This window comes from Bos indicus x Bos taurus, chromosome 28 (genome assembly GCF_003369695.1).
Source record: "Bos indicus x Bos taurus breed Angus x Brahman F1 hybrid chromosome 28, Bos_hybrid_MaternalHap_v2.0, whole genome shotgun sequence".
Lineage (NCBI taxonomy): Eukaryota > Metazoa > Chordata > Mammalia > Artiodactyla > Bovidae > Bos > Bos indicus x Bos taurus.
In genome coordinates this window covers 43,900,057-43,920,616 of record NC_040103.1, presented here as the reverse complement: position 1 = coordinate 43,920,616, position 20,560 = coordinate 43,900,057, and the positions used below count along the sequence as shown (strand labels likewise).

At 41.1% G+C, this 20,560-nt stretch overlaps 1 protein-coding gene across 3 annotated transcripts in view; it reads left to right on the top strand.

The window, feature by feature from the left end:
* Nucleotides 1-20,154, top strand: part of PARG (poly(ADP-ribose) glycohydrolase) — a 114,541-nt gene extending 94,387 nt beyond the window's left edge. For all 3 annotated transcript variants that reach the window (XM_027530507.1, XM_027530505.1, XM_027530506.1), the window contains exons 16-18: nucleotides 5,963-6,068; nucleotides 18,311-18,439; nucleotides 19,121-20,154. In XM_027530507.1, coding sequence (XP_027386308.1) covers nucleotides 5,963-6,068; nucleotides 18,311-18,439; nucleotides 19,121-19,275 — 390 coding nt within the window. In that variant the 3' untranslated portion in view covers nucleotides 19,276-20,154. The remainder of the gene's footprint in view (nucleotides 1-5,962; nucleotides 6,069-18,310; nucleotides 18,440-19,120) is intronic.
* Nucleotides 20,155-20,560: the final 406 nt, after the last annotated feature.

Here is a 20,560-nt window from a genome sequence, read left to right as displayed (position 1 = left end):
GTCCCTGGGTTGGGAAAATCCCTTGGAGAAGAGAATGGCTACCCACTCCAGTATCGTTGCCTGGAGAATCCCACGGACAGAGGAGCCTGGCAAGCTACAGTCCATGGGGTCGCAAAGAATCAGACATGAATGAGCAACTAACGCTTTCACTTTAAACATCTTTGTACAGTTGTTATTTAATCAAATAAAAGAAATGTACAAAGAAGAAATTTATAAAATTGTTACTGAATCTAAGGATAATTTTAAGACTTAATATTACTTTATTCTCTTCTAAAAGGTTCTTTAGTTCAGTTCAGTTGCTCAGTCGTGTCTGGCTCTTCGACCCCTTGGACTGCAGCATGCCAGGCCTCCCTGTCCTTCACCAACTCCCAGAGTTTACTCAAACTCATGTCCATTGAGTTGGTGATGCCATCCAACCATCTCATCCTCTGTCATCCCCTTTTCCTCCCGCTTTCAATCTTTCCCAGCATCAGGGTCTTTCCAGTGAGTCAGATCTTTACATCAAGTGGTCAAAGTATTAGAGTTTCAGCTTCAGCATCAGTCCTTCCAGTGAATACTCAGGACTGATTTCCTTTAGGATGGACTGGTTGGATCTCCTTGCAGTCCAAGGGACTCTCAAGAGTCTTCTCCAACACCACAGTTCAGAAGCATCAATTCTTCGGTGCTCAGCTTTCTTTAGAGTCCAGATATCACATCCATACATGACTACTGGAAAAACCATAGCTTTGACTAGACGAACCTTTGTTGGCAAAGTAATGTCCCTGCTTTTTAGTATGCTGTCTAGGTTGGTCCTAACTTTCCTTCCAAGGAGCAAGCATCTTTTAATTTCATGGCTGCAGTCACCATCTGCAGTGATTTTGGAGCCCCCAAAAGTAAAGTCTGTCATTGTTTCCATTGTTTCCCCATCTATTGCCGTGAAGTGATGGGACCAGATGCCATGATCTTCGTTTTCTGATTGTTAAGTTTTAAGCAACTTTTTCACTCTCCTCTTCCACTTTCATAAGAGGCTCTTTAGTTCTTCTTCGCTTTCTGCCCTAAGGGGGTGTCATCTGCATATCTGAGGTTATTGATATTTCTCCCAGCAATCTTGATTCCAGCTTGTGCTTCATCCAGCCCAGCATTTCTCATGATGTACTCTGCATATAAGTTAAATAAGCAGGGTGACAATATACAGCCTTGACATACTCCTTTCCTGATTTGGAACCAGTCTGTTGTTCCATGTCCAGTTCTAACTGTTGCTTCTTGACCTGCATACAGATTTCTCAGGAGGCAGGTCGGGTGGTCTGGTATTCCCATCTCTTGAAGAATTTTCCACAGCTTATTGTGATCCACACAGTCAAAGGCTTTGGCATAGTCAATAAATCAGAAATAGATGTTTTTCTGGAACTCTCGCTTTTTTGATGATCCAGCACATATTGGCAATTTGATCTCTGGTTCCTCTGCCTTTTCTAAATCCAGCTTGAACATCTGGAAGTTCACGGTTCACATACTGTTGTAGCCTGGCTTGGAGAATTTTGAGCATTACTTTGCTAGTGTGTGAGATGAGTGCAATTGTGTGGTAGTTTGAACAATCTTTGTCATTGCCTTTCTTTGGGATTGGAATGAAAACTGACCTTTTCCAGTCCTGTGGCCATTGCTGAGTTTTCCAAATTTGCTGGCATATTGAGTGCAGCACTTTCACAGCATCATCTTTCAGGATTTGAAATAGCTCAACTGGAATTCCATCACCTCCACTAGCTTTGTTTGTAGTGATGCTCCCTAAGGCCCGCTTGACTTCACATTCCAGGATGTCTGGCTCTAGGTGAGTGATCACACCATCGTGATTATCTGGGTCGTGAAGGTCTTTTTTGTGCAGTTCTTCTATGTATTGTTGCCACCTCTTCTTATATCTCTGCCTCTCAGGTTCATACCGTTTCTGTCCTTTAAAAGACTCTGAAGGCACTTAAACCCCGCGCTGCAGCCATGGGGTTGCAGACTTGGGCGCCACTGAGCGACCGAGCACCTGGGCCTTGCTTGTGGTGCGTGGGGTCAGGTCCCTGACCAGGGGTCACCCCAAGCCTTCTGCATTGGGAGCGTGCAGTCTTAGGCACTGGGCCACCAGGGACTTCCCTTTAGGCACTTTTTATATTTGTTTTTAAGAAATCACTGTATTCTAAAACATAAGATCATTATCAGTATGAACTATGTATTAGTTTGTTAGACAAATATGTTATATTGACTTAATATACAACTCCTTAGGACAGTAATTAAATTATTAATCTAGAAAACAGTATAATGTATTACACTATAATGAAGGGCATAATTTAGTGACATTCTCTTAGGCTAAAATCGGCTTTGCAGCCCGAGTTCCTCAGTTTGTGTCTGCTCGTGCATGTGTGTGGCAGGGATGTTTGCACAGAATATTCACCTGAATACCATCTATTTCCTGGGCCCAGTTCTGGGCCTGTAGGTTTTGAAAATTGTTTTCTTTGTTTCCTTTTTCAATTTCTTGGCTTCCTTCCCATATCTCTTTTTACCACTTCCCAGCTGGGCTCTAGTTTTTAATTGTAGATACCAGTATTTTCCTCCTGCCACTTGCTTCTCAAGGCTCCCCTCGGCAACCTTCAGGATTCCAAAATTCCCTCTCTTTTTACCTTCCCATCAAAACTCATTTCACTCAGTCATGTCCAACTCTTTGCAACCCCGTGGACTATATAGTCCATGGAACTCTCTAGGCCAAAATATTGGAGTGGGTAGCATCTCCCTTCTCCAGGGATCTTCCCAAACCAGAGACTGAACCCAGGTCTTCCACATTGTGGGCGGATTCTTTATGAACTGAACCACCAGGGAAGCCCAAGAACACTGGAGTGGGTAGCGTACCCCTTCTCCAGCAGATCTTCCCGACCCGGGAATTGAATCGGGGTCTCCTGCATTTCAGGCAGATTCTTTACCAACTGAGCTATCAGTGAAGCCCCATTCTGAGCAAGGAATATTTATTGGTATCTTCTGCTTACTGAGGTTTGAATGCTTCTTCTTTTTCCCACTTTTAAGTAGTTTATTAGTAAAAAATAAATAGCTCTGTTATGGTGAATGTCAGGCTGCGATGAGAGTTTAATAAGCAAGGTTTCTTTTACTGCTCTGATTAATCTTCTCAAGTGCTCTGGCTCATGTGGAGAAATATTTGCTGCCAGTGTGGAGCTCTTGAGAACTCCTAGCACATTCCCCTATGAAGAAAGAACTTGACAATTCTTTTGCCATCTCTGTCATTACCTGATCTTTGTTTCTTACCAAAGAAGCTCAGTTATTATCCTGATTAGTGGCCCCATCCCGGTCTCTGACATGTGAGGGATCTCTCTCCTTACTGGGGAATTGAGAGAAGCAAGGGTTGTCCCTCTAAAGGGGACTCAGAGGAGTTTGCTGCTCCTCTCTGATTTCTGACCTTGGAAGTGGTCGGTTTAAACACAATAAAAGAATTTTGTAACAACAGCCAAGATATGGAAGCAACCCAAGTGCCATGCCCATCATCAGATAAATGGATAATGTATACAATGAAATATTACTCAACCATTAAAAAGAATGAAATTCTACCTTTTACAGCAATGTGGATGGGCCTAGAGAGTATTTATGCTTGATGAAATAAGAGAAAGACAAATACTATATGATATCACTTATATGTGGGCTTCCCTGGTGGCTCAGATGGTAAAGAATCCGCCGGCAATGCAGGAGACCTGGGTTTGATCCCTGGGTTGGAAAGACCCCTGGAGGAGGGCATGGCAACCCACTCCAGTATTCTTGCCTGGAGAATCCCCATGGACAGAGGAGCCTTGTTGGCTACAGTTCATGGGGTTACAAAGAGTCGGATATGACTGAGCGACTAAGCACAGCACAGCATCATTTACGTGTGGAATCTAAAAAGCAATACAGGTGATGTATATGCAAAACAGACTCACAGATATAAACTAGTGGTTCTGTAAGGGGGTGGGGAGGGGGGGGCACGTTAGGGCTATGGATTGAGAGATACACACTACATAAAATAAGAAAGCACAGGGAATTATAGCCATTATCTTGTAATAACTTTTAATAGAGTATAATCTGAAAATACTGAATCGCTTTGCTGTATACCTGAAACTAATATAATAAATCAATTAGACCTCTATAAAAAGGAACTTTGTATTTAATCATTAGTTACTCTTTTACCTATTTTACATCATTTAATTTCTATCTGATTACCTTTTTAAAGTTTTATTTGATCAAAACAAATGCAGGATAACTTCAGTTTTATAGTTTGTTTCTGTTGTGGCCATTTTTCAAGTTTTTTTTTTTAGTAAAATTGGTTAGGTTTTGCTTCTGATAATCTAAATATTTCAAATTCTCTGTTTTTTGGCTTTAGTTTTACTGAGCTATTTTTGCTTATTAAAGAAAGTTTAGCCCAGATATGTAGAGATAGCAGTATTGGAAGAGACTAAAGTCGTTCTGATGGCATAAAGCAGAAAACATTAACTAGGAGGCTAACAAGTTTCCCTCCTCACCGGGGCATGTTTGCAGACTTGGACAGGAAAGCAATGGCAAAGTTGTGTTTCTTCTGACGGAAAGTCTACTCCCTTTGTTGGCATGAAGGCAGAGAATCTGTCTCTTTCAAGAAGAACCTGCTCAGAAAAGTTGAGCTCTTTGATAGTTTTGACCTGAAAGAGATTTTCAAAAGCTCTATGCATCTGATTATACAGGTAATTTGTGAGCTCCAGTGTAAGCTCTGTACCACAGCATTGAATAATGGTCTGGTACCAACTTATAATTAATATCTGCCAGGATTTACAGCCTTTGAGGAGGTGGAAGAAATAGCCTTGTTAATCCATCCAGACAGTGTGTCAAATAAATTTTTATACCTTTGTAGCAACTTCAGAGTGCGATTTACAGTATTACGTGTGGGTTTCGTAGAAGCATCTTTCTTTATCCTTGGTTTTTCTCTGGGAACATCTGTCACACATGGTTCTTTTTATTTTATTTACTATTATACATAAGATATATTTCAGGCTTTGCTTGGTACTTGAGAAAGCCCAGGGGATATTTGCTTTGCTATTATATTAAACCTCTTAACATAGTCTGATAGTTTCAGAAAACTAAGAACCCTTAGGAGGCAGAAAGACCAACTAGCCTGACAGCAAAGAAATGGAAATCAGAAACTCTAGGACCTTAAACTGCAATCTTCTCATATATAAAATGAGCTGTTCATTTAATTAATATGCAGCCAGCATCCTCAGGATATACTGTACTTTTTGCAGGTAACTGGCAAATTTTAAAATAAAATAATCTAGCTTAAAATACAGCTGTGAAACTAGAGTCTTGGAGCTGGAAGGGATTTTAAAGGTTATCTTATAGCCAGGCATAGGAGTCCCTTTTATATATAGGGACTCATTTTAAATATAGTCGCTTAAGTGTTTCAGTGGCAAGAAGCACATTTAAAAGCTAACCACAGTTATTAATCTAGCCCCAATAATTCAGAGAGTGCTGAGGAAGCATAATAGTAATAATTCTTTACTGTAATGAAAAATAGTAATCAAAAGTTTTCAAATAAAACACTGTCTTAAATGCCTTTCTGTCCATTAGCCCCTCATAGTTTGTAACTGGAATCCCATTAATTCTTGAAATATCTCTGATACTTTCATTTATATTTGTTTGAACTGGGGAAGGGGGAAAACTGAGACCCCCTTAAGGGGGTATTGGCTTTAGGGCTCTGATTTGCCCAGCATCAGAGCAAATCAGTAATTAGAGCTGATCGTTTCTTACTCTCTTCCTTCTGTTATCCCAGGGTTTTTTCTTTTTTCCCCCTCTCCTTTGGCCCCTAGGGAAAAAAGGAGAGAGAGAGAGAGAGAGAGAGAGAGAGATAACATAAGCTTGATAATGGATACTGATCCTAGACCATCAGTCAGAAATACTGCTAGTGTCTAGTCACTCACATTGCTTTGATGTTTCTTTCATCCTTCAGGCTTACTGTGGATTTCTTCGTCCTGGAGTGTCTTCAGAGAACCTGTCTGCAGTGGCTACAGGAAACTGGGGCTGTGGTGCCTTTGGGGGTGATGCTAGACTAAAAGGTGAGTGAGTCAGTTGTTATAAGAAGGATAATAGTTTTTTGATTAAGGATTAGAGTTAATCCTTCTAACCAGATTTCTATTGGTCTGTCATAATAAGGGACCACAAAAATCTAAAAGAAAAGAAAAAGAATATTTGATACAATCGTTTTTTTATTATGTATGCAGGAATCTGTATTTTTATTTTTAAATCTGTATTTTCCCTGCAGAGGTCACTTATGTCTTTGATCTATCAGACACAGCATTTAGTTGAATAAAGAGGCCAAAATGACTGTGAAGTTTCAACCCAAACCACCCACACAAGCACATCCCTTTACGGTAGTGAGTTTTATGGACAGAGCTGTTTCACTGAGTGACTCGTTCATTCACCAGACTTACGGCAGGTCTGCCACTCTCTAGGCACGGTGGTAGGTTCTGAGAATACAAAGGTGAATAAGATGTGGTCCCTGCTTTGGAATTCACGGTCTAGCATATGAGAGGGAGGCATGGACAAATCAACATACAGAAAGGAGCGCTTTAATAGAGGTGCGTGACGTGCGGGCATGCAGCCCGGGAGAGCTGCGTGAGGAGGCATTTGGTGCTCCAGAAGGATGAACATTTCTTGCACTTCAGGTTTGTACCTATCAACGGAGCTGTTGGTTATTTATCATATCATGACATTTTTTTTCCTCTCAAGAGTATCAGTTATAGAAAACAGTATTATATTATTACTTAGGTTGGCTACTATTCTGTGTCAACCCAGCTGGTCTGACACGAGCTGAGGGCGCTGCAGTACAGCCCCGACACTCCTTGGAGTCAGTGCAGACCCCACAAGGCACGGGCATGCCTCCTCTGCTAGACCACCCCTACTTCAGGCTCCAGCTGCAAGTCTGAGGCTGGGCTGTCCTTCGGGGGCCACCTGCACCTCTGATCAGCCAGCTACCAGTGGGGAGGTTCCCTCAAGCCCCTAAGGAACTCGCAGAACCCAGGAAGGTGCTGTGACAATTGTGTTACAAAGGATATACATAGGGTGAGATGGGGAGGGAATACAGAGCTTCCGTGCCCCGCCCCTGTGGTGTCAAAACATATAACTTTCCCAGCACATGAATGTGTTTGTTAGGCAGCTCCACCAACCTTTGGTGTCCAGAGTTTGTATGTGGGCTTCATTACATGGGTGCCATTGGCCATCACTGGCCATGCTCCAGCTCTCCCTCTCCCTAGAGTTCAGTGACTGAAAGCACAATCCTCAAGCACTTAGAGGCCCACTGGCAGTCACTGTCACCAGCGTAACAAACACCCTGTCACTCAGGTCAGTTCAGTTCAGTCACTCAGTTCTGTCCAACTCTTTGTGACCCATGGACTGCAGCACGCCAGGCCTCCCTGTCCATCACCAACTCCCAGAGTTCACTCAAACCCATGTCCATTGAGTCGTGATGACATCCAACCATCGCATCCTCTGTCGTCGTCCTGTTCTCCTGCCCTCAATCTTTCCCAGTATCGTGTCTTTTCAAATGAGTCAGTTCTTCGCATCAGGTGGCCAAAGTATTGGAGTTTCAGCTTCAAAATCAGTCCTTCCAATGAAAACCCAGGACTGATTTCCTTTAGGATGGACTGGTTGGATCTCCTTGCAGTTCAAGGGACTCTCAAGAGTCTTCTCCAACACCATAGTTCAAAAGCATCAATTCTTTGGCACTCAGCTTTCTTTATAGTCCAACTCTCACATCCATACATGACCACTGGAAAAACCATAGCTTTGACTCAGGAAATGGCAAAGGTTTTAAAGCTCCTGCCAGGAACCCAGGACAAAAATCTGACAGATTTTTTGTTTATACTACAGTTGACAAAGTAACAAGAAAACAAAGCAAATATAAAACAGCCAACTGGCCTTGATAGCTAAACTATGGATAGTTTAGCTAGACAGATACAGATGAAATCCTTCTCAAATCCTTCTCCTTGGGAATTTCTCTGTAACAGTTCGTGTAATCATTTCATGTTAGTGGAATCACACTGTGTATGCTATGCTCTGACCTCCTCTTTTAGAAAGCCCTATAGTCTCATGATGGCTTGCAACACCAAAAACTGTCCGCAGTTTTTAATAGCTACGTAGTATTCTGTTGTATGTACCTCATATGCCATTGTTTATTTCACCAATTCTCCATTCATAGTTTTTTTATTTTATATAAGCAATACTATAATATATAATTATATATGTTATACATAATTATTTTCTTAGGGTTAATTCCTAGAAGTGAAATTAATGACTCAAAGGACAGGGATACAACATATTTTAATATTTACCACAAACTGTTCTTCTGAAAGGCAGTATCAATTTACAGTGTCTTCTTTGCAAAGGCGATCTCACCACTGTAGGGTTTTTTCAATCTTCTTAATTTCTCTGAGGTTCAGTAGTTTTCATATGTTTTATTGGTCATTTTTGTTTTGCGAATTGCTTGTTCATGTCATCTGCCCATTTAGCTTTTAGTCAGCAGATTTGGTTTTCATTGGCTTGTAATAACTCTTTGTATATTAAGAAATATTAATTATCTGTCATCCAACTTAGCAACTGAATAACGTATGTTACAGGTATTTTTCTCTGTTTTTTCATTTATTTCAGCCTGTTGAGTTGTGATCAGCCTGTTGTCCTATAGGGTTAATTTTTATGTGTTTACATTTTTGTGACATGCTTAAAAAAATTTCTTCTATTCCTTATTCTAAAGACTTTCACAGACATTTTCTTCATATTCAAAAATAAAAACCACATTATTAGTTTCAGTGTTTTGAATGTCTATAGGAGAAAAAATTTCTGGTTTTTATTTTATGAAATTCTTTATCATCCTGAATTTGTTTGAGGAAACCTGTTTTTCACTCTGGACTTATTGATCTTATGACAGACACTTTTTTCTGTTTTTCTCTTAAGTAAAATAAATGAGTAGATTCACATCATCAATCCAGAAGCCAGGTCTGCCACAAGCCTTGGTCATTTGTGATGGACAATTTGAGAAGCTTTATAAATGTGTTCATTTTGTTTCTTTTGTTTATGGTGTAAAAAAAGCCTTTCAGACTGCAGTTTTGCTTGCTCTGGTGACTGTTGAGGGTAGTATTCCAAGATTTTCATTGTGTAATTTATTTTCACAATTATCAACAATTTCTGTTGTGAGCATGTTTTTTTCCAGTTTTATTAAAAAATAATTGACATACAGAACTATAAAGTTGAAGATGTCCAACATAATGATTTGACTTACATCATGAAATTAGTATCAAGTAGGTTTAGTGAATATCCATCATCTTATACAGAGGCAACATTAAAGAAGTAGAACAATTTTTTTTCCTTGTGATGAGAATTCTCAGGATTTATTCTCCCTTGCAACTTTCATTTATGATGTACAGCAGTGTTAATTATCTTTATCATGTTGTACATCACATTCCTAGTACTTATTTATCTTGTAACTGAAGTCTGTACCTTTTGGCTACCTTCATTTAATTCGCTCTCCCCCCACCTCCTACCTTTGGTAGCCAGAAATCTGATCATATTTCCCTGTGCCTTTATTTGTCTTTAAAGTATGATTGGCCTACAGCTCTGCTAGTTCTTGGTACACAACAGTGATTCTGTGTTTCTATACATTTCAAAACGATCTCCATGATAAGTCTGGTTGTCTTCTGTCACCATGCGAAGACCTTACATAACGGCCAACTGTTTTCCCTACACTGTACGTTCATACCCATGACCCCCTCCCGCCTCCCTTCTGGCAGCCGCCTGTCTGTTCTCTGTATTTGTTACTGTTTCTGTTTGATTAGGTTTGTTCATATGTTTTGTTTTTAGATTCAGCCCATAAGTGAAATCATACAGTATTTGTCTTTGGTTTATTTCACTTAGGATAATACACTGTGCTGCTTCTGCTAAGTTGCTTCAGTCGTGTCCGACTCTGTGTGTCCCCATAGACGGCAGCCCACCAGGCTCCCCCGTCCCTGGGGTTCTCCAGGCAAGAACCCTGGAGTGGGTTGCCATTTCCTTCTCCAATGCATGAAAGTGAACAGTGAAAGTGAAGTCGCTCAGTCGTGGCCGACTCCCAGCGACCCCATGGCCTGCAGCCCACCAGGCTCCTCCGTCCGTGGGATTTTCCAGGCAAGAGGACTGGTCTGGGTCCATCCATGTTGTTGCGTAGGGCAAGATTTCATTGTTCTTTTATGGCCAAGTAGTAGGTCCTTGTATATATATACACACCACATCTTTATCCACTCATCTACTGATGAGCACTTAGGTTGCCTCCATATTTGTGAACAATGCTGCACTGAACGCAGGGTACATACATCTTACAAGTTGCATTCAAGTTGTCTGCAGAGAGTGGAATGGCTATTATTGGACTTCAGAGATACCACTGAGTTAATGGATCTGGGAAATGGCTCTGGGAACTTTTTTTTAACTCTCTGGGAGTTGCCGATAACCAGCCAGGTTTAAGAAATACTGCGTTCTCTGCTTTAGTGTTGCATAGTCACCCTTCAATCTGTGGCCTCATTTCTAAGATGAGGAAACCAAGGTTTTATGCAGAGGCTAATAAAACTGCCCAAAGAAACACAGCTAACAATCAGAACCAGCATGCATATTTGGCCTATTTTCCTCAAAAACCAGTACTGTGGTTGTGGTTGTGATTAGACAACATGCTGAAAGCATTCTGTGTTGTACTAAGTGCTTTCCTTAGATGTATTAGTTCATCACAGCCTACTAGGTATGAGGTATTTTTGTCTTTGTGACGTAACTGAGGCAACGAGGTCAATAGCCTCAGGTCACAAGGGTAGCAAGTGGCAGGACTAGGATTCAAACCAGGATTGACACCCAAGAGTTCAGTGTCTGTGCTTTTACAGTCTCATCTGTATTGGCCACAAACTCTGTATCTAGATTTAGATTTGGAAATTGCCACTCTAGAAATGGTGGCTGAATTCTTGATGTGAGTACTATTAAGGCACCAAAGATTGAGGCTTTCATAATATCCACTGGAGGATTGGGAGTGGTTGGGAGGGTCACATGGTGAAGTCGCTCAGTCATGTCCGACTCTTTGCGACCCCATGGACTGTAGCCTACCAGGCTCCTCTGTCCATGGGATTTTCCAGGCAATAGTACTGGAGTGGGTTGCCATTTCCTTCTCCAGGGGATCTTCCGACCCAGGGATCAAACCCGGGTCTCCCACATTGTAGACAGACGCTTAACCATCTGAGCCACCAGGGTCACAGGTACCAAGGTTAGAAACAGTAGCCAGGGCCTCCCTAGTGGGCCAGCAGTTATGAGTCCACCTTGCAGTGTAGGGCACACAAGTGTGATCCCTGGTCCAGGAAGATCCCATGTGCCACCGGGCAGCTAAGCCTCTGCGCCATAACTACTGAGCCTGTGCTCTAGAGCCTGCGAGCCCCAGCTGCTGAAGTCCAAGCACTCTAGAGCCCATGCTCTGCAACAAGAAAAGCCACCTCAGTGAGAAACCTGTGGGCTGCAGCTGTAGCCCCCGCTTGCCACAACCAGAGAAAGCCCACATGCAGGAACAAAGACCCAGTGCAGCCAAAAATAAACAATAATACTTTATTTTATATATATATTTAAAATCGGAGGAGGCAATGGCACCCCACTCCAGTACTCTTGCCTGGAAAATCCCATGGACGGAGGAGCCTGGTAGGGCTGCAGTCCATGGGGTCGCTAAGAGTCGGACACGACTGAGCGACTTCACTTTCACTTTTCACTTTCATGCATTGGAGGAGGCAATGGCAACCCACTCCAGTGTTCTTGCCTGGAGAATCCCAGGGACAGCAGAGCCTGGTGGGCTGCCGTCTATGGGGTCACACAGAGTCGGACACGACTGAAGTGACTTAGCATAGCGTAGCGTATATTTAAAATAAAAACAGTAGCCAGAGTGCAAGACCAATTAGAAAATAAGAGTTGGCCTAGAAGAGTGAGCAAAATGCTCCAGGGCTGGTAAACATGTTTGAGCTTTCATAGTAATCAAGACATGACCTCACAAAACAACTTGGGTTTCATGAGAAGGACATGAGTAACACTTTCAAATCTATACTAGCTTCCTGCTAGTATGTATTTAAATAATGTAAATAAACAATTTGAGGAAATTCCTCTAACAGACATGTGGTAGGTTGGCTTGGAGCGCAGCAGGATGGCGTGGCATGGCAGCTTTCCAACAGAGTGGGTGAGGGAGAGCCCTGGGTCAGGCACCCCGTTCAGATCGCAGCTCCACCACTCTCTGGCTGTGTGACCTTAGACAAGTTGCTCAATCTTTTGATGCCCTTACTTCCTGATTTTCAAAATGGAGATAATGCTAATATTTACTCAGTTTTTGTAAGGATTGAGTTAATCTTTGTGAATCTTGAGCTTATCCTTGAAAAGCTGCTAGAACATTCCACATGCTACAGTACAGAGCTGTGTTAGCAGCTGTTACTGATGTTACCTGTTGATGGCCTCAGACAATACCTGTGTACAGGTATCCGTGCTTTTACTCATTTTTTGTTTGGTTCATTTGTTTTGAGATGACACTGTGACCGGTTTTTGATATTAGTGTAGTGTGTGTGAGTCGCTGAGTCGTGTCCGACGCTTTGCGACCCCATGGAATGCAACCCGACAGACTCCTCTGTCCATGGAATCCTCCAGGCAAGAATACTGGAGTGAGTTGCCATTCCCTTCTCCAGGGTATCTTCCTGACCCAGGGATCAAACCTGGGCCTTCTGCATTGCAGGTGGATTCTTTACCATCTGAACTACCAGGGAAGCCTTTTTTGATTATTCATACTTATTTGAAAATTTTATTGCTTAAGATTGATGCCAAAAAGAAAATTAAAACCAAACTCCCTGCAGGTTAGTTTAAGTGATTATTTTGGCACCTAGTTGTGCTTGAATTTGGGATTTGATGCTTTTGCATCGTTCTTGGAATCAGTCCACACATCCTATTAGGTCTGTGATTTATTCTCATCTAACTTGTGATGCAGGCGAGTTCACTTAAATCGTGAGACATAATTGTCTAGATGCGCAAAGACCTTGGCGATATAGTCAGGTCTGAAGACAGTTTTGTTTAAAATGATCTTTTGTTAGTGATTACTGATGGGTTTAAGGTCAAGATTGTTATATTTCTGAAAATTTACTCTGTGTATTTATAGTCTAATATCCAATGCGAGAAGAAAAGCTGTAATAGAGGCTATGGAATTCCATACCCTGAAAGAGTCTTTAGGGACGATCTGATTTGACTTCCTCTTTGCATAGATGGGGAAAATGCAGGCAAGAGAGTTAAGTGACTTGGCCAAAGTCCTAGAGCTTAGGTAGCTAGCAGAAAGGTGAGGCCTGAGCTCAGGTCTTCAGTCTCCAGTCCGAGCTTGTCTGCCACATGCTTTTGTTATCATCTGACCCAAACAGAAACGGATGGGAAATAAGAATGTAATGTAAATTGGTTCTCTTATTAGGATTCAGCCTCTTTTTGGTAGGTCTGTGAAACTTAACTCTGTGAGCCCATCCACAGGGACAGAATGGCCTGTGAAGCATTTAGAAAATAAACTCTATAGGGAGAAAAAAATAAATAAATAAACACTATAGGGAGATACATTTTAAATGTTCTTATTAACATTTTATTTTCATAAATGACAAATGACCAGTGATCTAGTATTTCTGTATGTAAGGGGAGAACAAGACTAGAAGGACTTTTCTTTGGGTCTTTCTCTCCTCTTAATAGAAAATACAGATAAATTTCATTCAAACCAAAAGATAAGAAATACCTCTTGGTAGAAGAAGATTACAATATATTGGTTTTCATTTTTATATGTAGTTTAGGTTAATTAGGAACCTTTTAAAATTGAGTGTACTGAAGCTTTAATGTTTGCGTAAGTTGGTTGAGCAATTTTAATTAAAATGTATCTGTATTTTGGGATCAGTTACTCCAAGATTAATGAGGCCTAGTCGTGGTGCCTCACATGTTATGCACACTCAATAAATATTAGTTTGGAAATTAGGAAATACTTTTGCATTCAGAGTCTTATATGTATTATAACATCTTAGATTCTTTCTCAAATCTGGGGATACTCAGCCATATCAAATATACTAGTTCAAAGTTTTTTATTTTAGTTTGATCTCCTTGCTGTCCAGGGGACTCCCAAGAGTCTTCTCCAACACCACAGTTCAAACGTATCAATTCTTTGGCCTTCAGCTTTCTTTATGGTCCAACTCTCACATCCATACATGACTACTGGAGAAACCAAAGCTATGACTAGACGGACCTTTGTCAGTAAAGTAACATCTCTGCTTTTTAATATGCTATCTAGCTTCGTCATAGCTTTTCTTCCAAGGAGCAAGTGTCTTTTAATTTCATGGCTGCAGTGATTTTGGAGCTCAAGAAAATAGTCTTTCACTGTTTCCCCATCTATTTGCCATGAAGTGATGGGACCAGATGCCATGATCTTAGTTTTCTGATTGTTGAGTTTTAAGCCAACTTTTTCACTCTGCTCTTTCACTTTCATCAAGAGGCTCTTTCTTTAGTTCTTCTTCGCTTTCTGCCATAAGGGTGGTGTCATCTGCATATATGAGGTTATTGATATTTCTCCCGGCAATCTTGATTCCAGTTTGTGCTTCATCCAGTCCAGCATTTCACATGATGTACTCTGCATAGAAGTTAAATAAGCAGGGTGACAATATACAACCTTGACATACTCCTTTTCCTATTTGGAACCAGTCTGTTGTTCCATGTCTGGTTCTAACTGTTGCTTCTTGGCCTGCATACAGATTTCTCAGGAGGCAGGTAAAGTGGTCTGATATTCCCATCTCTTTAAGAATTTTCCACAATTTGTTGTGATCCACACAAAGGCTTTAGCATAGTCAATGAATAAGAAGCAAATGTTTTTCTGGAATACTCTAGCTTTTTCTATGATCCAACAGATGTTGGCAACTTGATCTCTGGTTCCTCTGCCTTTTCTAAATCCAGCTTGAACATCTGGGTTCTCGGTTCCCATACTGTTGAAGCCTGGCTTGGAGAATTTTTCGTATTACCTTGCTAGCGTGTGAGATGAGTCAATTGCGCAGTACTTTGAGCATTCTTTGGCATTGCCTTTCTTTGGGATTGCAATGAAAACTGACCTTTCCCAGTTCTGTGGCCATCGCTGAGTTCTCCAAATTTGCTGGCACATTGAGTGAAGCACTTTCATGGCATCATCTTTTAGGATTTGAAATTCCAGCTCAGCTGGAATTCCATCACCTCCACTAGCTTTGATTGCAGTGATGCTTCGTAAGGCCCACTTGACTTTGAACTCCAGGATGTTTGGCTCTAGGTGAGTGATCACACCGTCCTGGTCATCTGGGTCATGAGGATCTTTTTGGTATAGTTCTTCTGTGTATTCTTGCCACTGTCTTTCATTGTGCCCATCTTTGCTTGAAATGTTCCCTTGGTATCTCTAATTTTCTTGAAGAGATCTCTAGGTTTTCCCATTTTATTGTTTTCCTCTATTTCTTTGCATTGATCACTTAGGAGGGTTTTCTTATCTCTCCTTGCTATTCTTTGGAGCTCTGCATTCAGATGCATATATCTTTCCTTTTCTCCTTTGCCTTTTGCTTCTCTTCTCAGCTATTTGTCAGGCCTTCTCAGGCAACCAGTTTGCCTTTTGCATTTCTTCTTCTTGGGGAGAGTTTTGGTCCCCACCTCCTGTACAGTGTTACAGATCTCCGCCCACAGTTCCTCAGGCCGCCTGTCAGATCTAATACTTTGAATCTGTTTCTCACTTCCACTGTACAAGCGTAAGGGATTTGATTTAGGTCATACCTGACTGGTCTAGTGGTTTTCCCTACTTTCTTCAATTTAAGTCTGAATTTGGCAATAAGGAGTTCATCATCTGAGCCACAGTCAGCTCCCAGTCTTGTTTTTGCTGACTGTATAGAGCTTCTCCATCTTCAGCTGCAAAGAATATAATCAATCTGATTTCAGTATTGACCATCTGGTGATGTCCATGTGTAGAGTCCTCTCTTGTGTTGTTGGAAGAGGGTGTTTGGGATGAACAGTGCGTTCTCTTGGCAGAACTCTGTTAGCCTTTGCCCTGCTTCATTTTGTACTCAAAAGCTAAACTTCTCTGTTACTCCAGGTGTTTCTTGACTTCCTACTTTTGCATTCTAACCCCCTATGATGAAAATGACACATGTTTGAAGAACACAGCATTCGTTGCCTTTGTCTGCTCTTCCCTCATAATTAGGGTGAGGTGTGCATTCTGGATCAGAGTAGCGCACAGGTGACTGTCTAGAGGCACTTGGTGGTCATCCGACTCCACTGGCGGCATTAACTTTGGTCACCTAGTCATGGTGTTATCTGATTTTTCTACTGTAGTGATATACTGATATTTTTTCCTTCCTTGTAGTTAATAAGTGGTCTGTGGGAAGACGCTTTGAGACAAAATTTCCCTTAGGTTTAGCATCCTTTATTGATCTTTGCCTGATCCGGTCTTTGCCATGATGAATGCAGAAAAGGGTTATCTTGTTCTAATATCTAACACTCCCTCTAGACTTACCAGTTAGGCTGTAGCTTTCTCACGTGAGCAGGAGCCCTTCCTCTCCATTTATTTATTATGTATTATCATTGTGGACTCAGTATTTTTTCAATGATTTGTAACTTACTACTATACATAATATTTTGGTGCTTCCCTCGCCCAGATTTGGCTAATAGATGCTCCTTCAAACTGGCTTCTATATCCTTAGGACAAGCACTCCTCAATTTCTCCGCATCTGGTTTGCAGTACTTCTTCACTTCCTGGTATAAAACATTCTGGGTTTATCTTGTACCGACCCTGTCCCAACCATGGAATCTAGTGTTCCTTGAGGAATCCAGCTCCTTTCAGGGGGAATGGCATTAGACCACTGTCTGGGCACTAGGGGTGCTAACTGCTGCTGGGATGTCTTCTTTTCGGCCCTTTCAGCAGACAAAACTAAGAAATACACATAGAAACACACACGGATGTTCATAGTTAAAAGTCATGAGTACATACCGTGCCTTTCATTTCAATTGATAACCACAGAGTTACTTTTTTGTCTTTCCCATTCCATGTTTGTATGTCCCCTCTTCCATTCTGAGAACTATAACTCCCAGCAGCATCAACAAATCAACTCATTTTTTCAATCCTGAAATAAATTGTATTAATAGTCTCAGAATTGTTTCACCTATACTGCTATGGTAAGCACATCTAACAAAGAAAGTCTGGGATTTGTTTGCAGTTCTTTCCTCCTTGTCCAAGACTGAGGGCATCTCAGTCACATACTGTGTTCGTAAGTTACTTGGGCCAGTTCTTACGTTCGTTCTTCCCTTTTCCTTTCCCGGTAGTGCTTTTCCTTTGAAATAAAATTAGGCTCGTTTATTTCCATTTGCTTTCAGTTATAAGCTCCTCCCCATTCCCATTCTTAGCTTTTATGTTTTGAAGATGCTCTCAAAAATCAAAATTATATTTTGATTATATTTATCCTCCATAGTGTTTTAATTCGATTCCCACCTCCCCTTTTATGAAGGAAAAGATGTTACTAGCAACAGGGCATTTATTGTACCTGTGTTCATTTTTGATATTTAAAATAAATTTTGTCTTTTGAAATTAAGATTATAAAGGAATTTAGTTTTTGGAAATGTACTCTAGGCTCAGTGATTTGTACCTCTGATTCCTGGGGACAGGGCTTCTCCATGATTTTCCTATGCTAGCACACTGGAGTTTATGTCCAGTGTTATCAGTAACGTTCACTCCATGCTCTAGTGATTGGGTGGAGGTTGGAGTGTGGAAGGGACGGGGGTGTCTTCTGGAACCCATTTGGAGAACGCCTGCTTGCTGTAGAGTTCACAAAAGCAGAACCTTCCAAGTACGTTGGTCGGGGAAAATCACAGACCTTTGGTACAAAAAACCAGTGACTATGTAGTAAGATAAATCAAGCAAGCAAACACAAATTTTAGTTCCAGATTAATGTAAGTGGGGGAAAACCACTTGACCGCCTTAAGGGTGCTGCTTCAGATGCACCTTCCTCTGTTGTTTTCCCACAAAGGTGCTTATGTGGGAATTCTGTGGCTTAATGAGATTCTCAGTAGCATGTCTGGAAAGTCACACAACCAGATGATTTATATTCATCCTCTATTTGCCATTTCTAATAACGTGTATATTAGGCTTATAAATCTTTAATCCAGGATATAGCTATGGCATGCCAGCTATAATTTAGCTGGCTGAAAGAACTAAAGGTATCCTGATGGGAAGTGTCATAATATAGCTGTGTTTTCCTCTGTGCTTCAGCCTTAATACAGATCCTGGCAGCTGCTGTAGCTGAGCGAGACGTGGTTTATTTCACCTTTGGGGACTCAGAACTGATGAGAGACATTTACAGCATGCATACATTCCTCACTGAGAGGAAACTGACTGTTGGTAAGTAGGGATGGTTGGTGTATAGATGGATTGTACACCATCCAGGAGGAGCACTTGCTAACTCTGGATGGATCCTAGTGGATAAGTAAGAATGGAAATGTGACTTCGGTGGGGGTGGGGGACAAGGTCTCAGAGGGACAATGCTTGCAGACCTTATTTTTCTGGCAAAATTTCATCCTCAATATTCAATGAGTATGTCAGCTTATTAAATTAAGGCCAAGATGTTGGAGTTGGTGTCCATTTTTACTTTTGTGTGTGTCAAAAACTGAATGAGGGGATGGTATTGAAAGGTACGTTAAAACCTGAGAGGCCGTACTCTGAGGCATGTTTATCAGACAGCCCAGCAGACGCTCCTTCTACTGTGTTTCAGCTGGACCTGGGAGGCCTTCCTGTCATGGAGCTAAATGTAAAATTAAAGTCGCCACGAACTCTGAAAAGGATGCATGGACGATGTACCATGTATAGCCTGCTGTAATTATGAACTAATAAGTAGTTTCTTTAAGGTATTTAAAATGTTTAGCTTTATATCAGGAAAGCCTTCCAGGCTTATGGACCTCATGCTCTATTTTCAAAAGCCAAATTTGAGCAAATGTTATTTAGGATAGAACTGGCGTGTTCTGTAGTCGATTTATCTATCTACGTATCCTAATGTGCAAACTGGTCTGGCTTTCTGCTCTTCAGGAGAAGTATATAAGCTGCTGCTACGATATTACAATGAAGAATGCAGAAACTGCTCCACCCCCGGACCAGACATCAAGCTTTATCCATTCATATACCATGCAGTTGAGTCCTGTACACAGACCACCAACCAGCCGGGACAAAGGACGGGGGCCTGAGGAGCCAAGTGACTAGACGCTCCCCACTTGTGTAACAAGAAGGTGTGACGTGTGAACTGACATGATATCCATGTGTATATAATCCGCGTTTGTAGGCAAGGATGCAGTCCCTTCCGCCCATGCAGCTGTCAGTACATCTGCGCCTCCTCCATCCCGACTTACATAGACTGAGACATACTTTGTTTCTTTTTTTTTCTATTTCAGCCCTGATTCTTTTATTTTTCTTTCTTTTGCCCATCAGACTTCTTGTGAAATTTCATCAGAGTTTGTGCTCAGCCTGGCAGGTGTCTTTTTTGATGCCTAAATATACAAATCACCTCTGCAGCTAGCAGATGCCACGGAAGGTGGTGGAACCCTAGGAGCTGTAACTGAGTCTGCTGCAGATCTCCCTGTGAGCCTCTCACCCCTACCCTATTATCATTGTGGTGGTGGAGGTTTTTTGATTTTTGAAATAAGAGTTGGGTTTGTTAAATAATACAGATCTCCTAGGTTAAGAGTTTTATATTTAAGAATACTTTTCAAAAAGTTATTTTGAGATATCACCTTTATTTGTAATGGTAATTTGCCTGTCCCTTTTCCCCTGATCAATTTTTATTGACTGTTTTTGGAAATTGACCCAAATGAAAGGAAATATGAGAATAAGAGTTTCCCAAATGGTGTTTAAAAACAAACAGGTTCAAGACACGCGAAGGACCTCATTTCCTGGGATTTTTTTTCTTTTTCTTTTTTTGAATTAGGATTATTGTTTGTTCCTTGGTGCTTGAGACATATTCATATAACCAAAGTTTAGGAACTGGGAACTTCGTGGTGATTTGTACATATTGAAGTTTCTCTGGTACTCAAAGGTTATGTAGTTAATAAATTTTCATTAACAAGTCATTTGTCAAACTCTTACATCATCTAATATATATACATATGTGTTCTTTTCTTTAAGTGTGTCTACATGCAAGCACATAAAATATAAATAAAACTGTAATTGTGGAAATGATTAGATTTAGGCTTTATTAGGGGCTCTGTTTAAAATCTTTTATTTAAAATTGTGTCCATTTAAAACAGGCAACAAGCATAAATAATAATGTCTCTCAGAAGTTAAAAAGCCAATGCCAGTTCTGTGCTAATTGAGAGCAGAGTTTAATCGCAAAAGCACTTATTATTTCTAAAGAAATTCTAAACCATACTATTGAAGTTCTAGCTTACAGTCAACTGTCAGGAAAAGCTGCTGCTAAGCTGCTAAGTCACTTCAGTCGTGTCCGACTCTGGGTAACCCCATAGACGGCAGCCCACC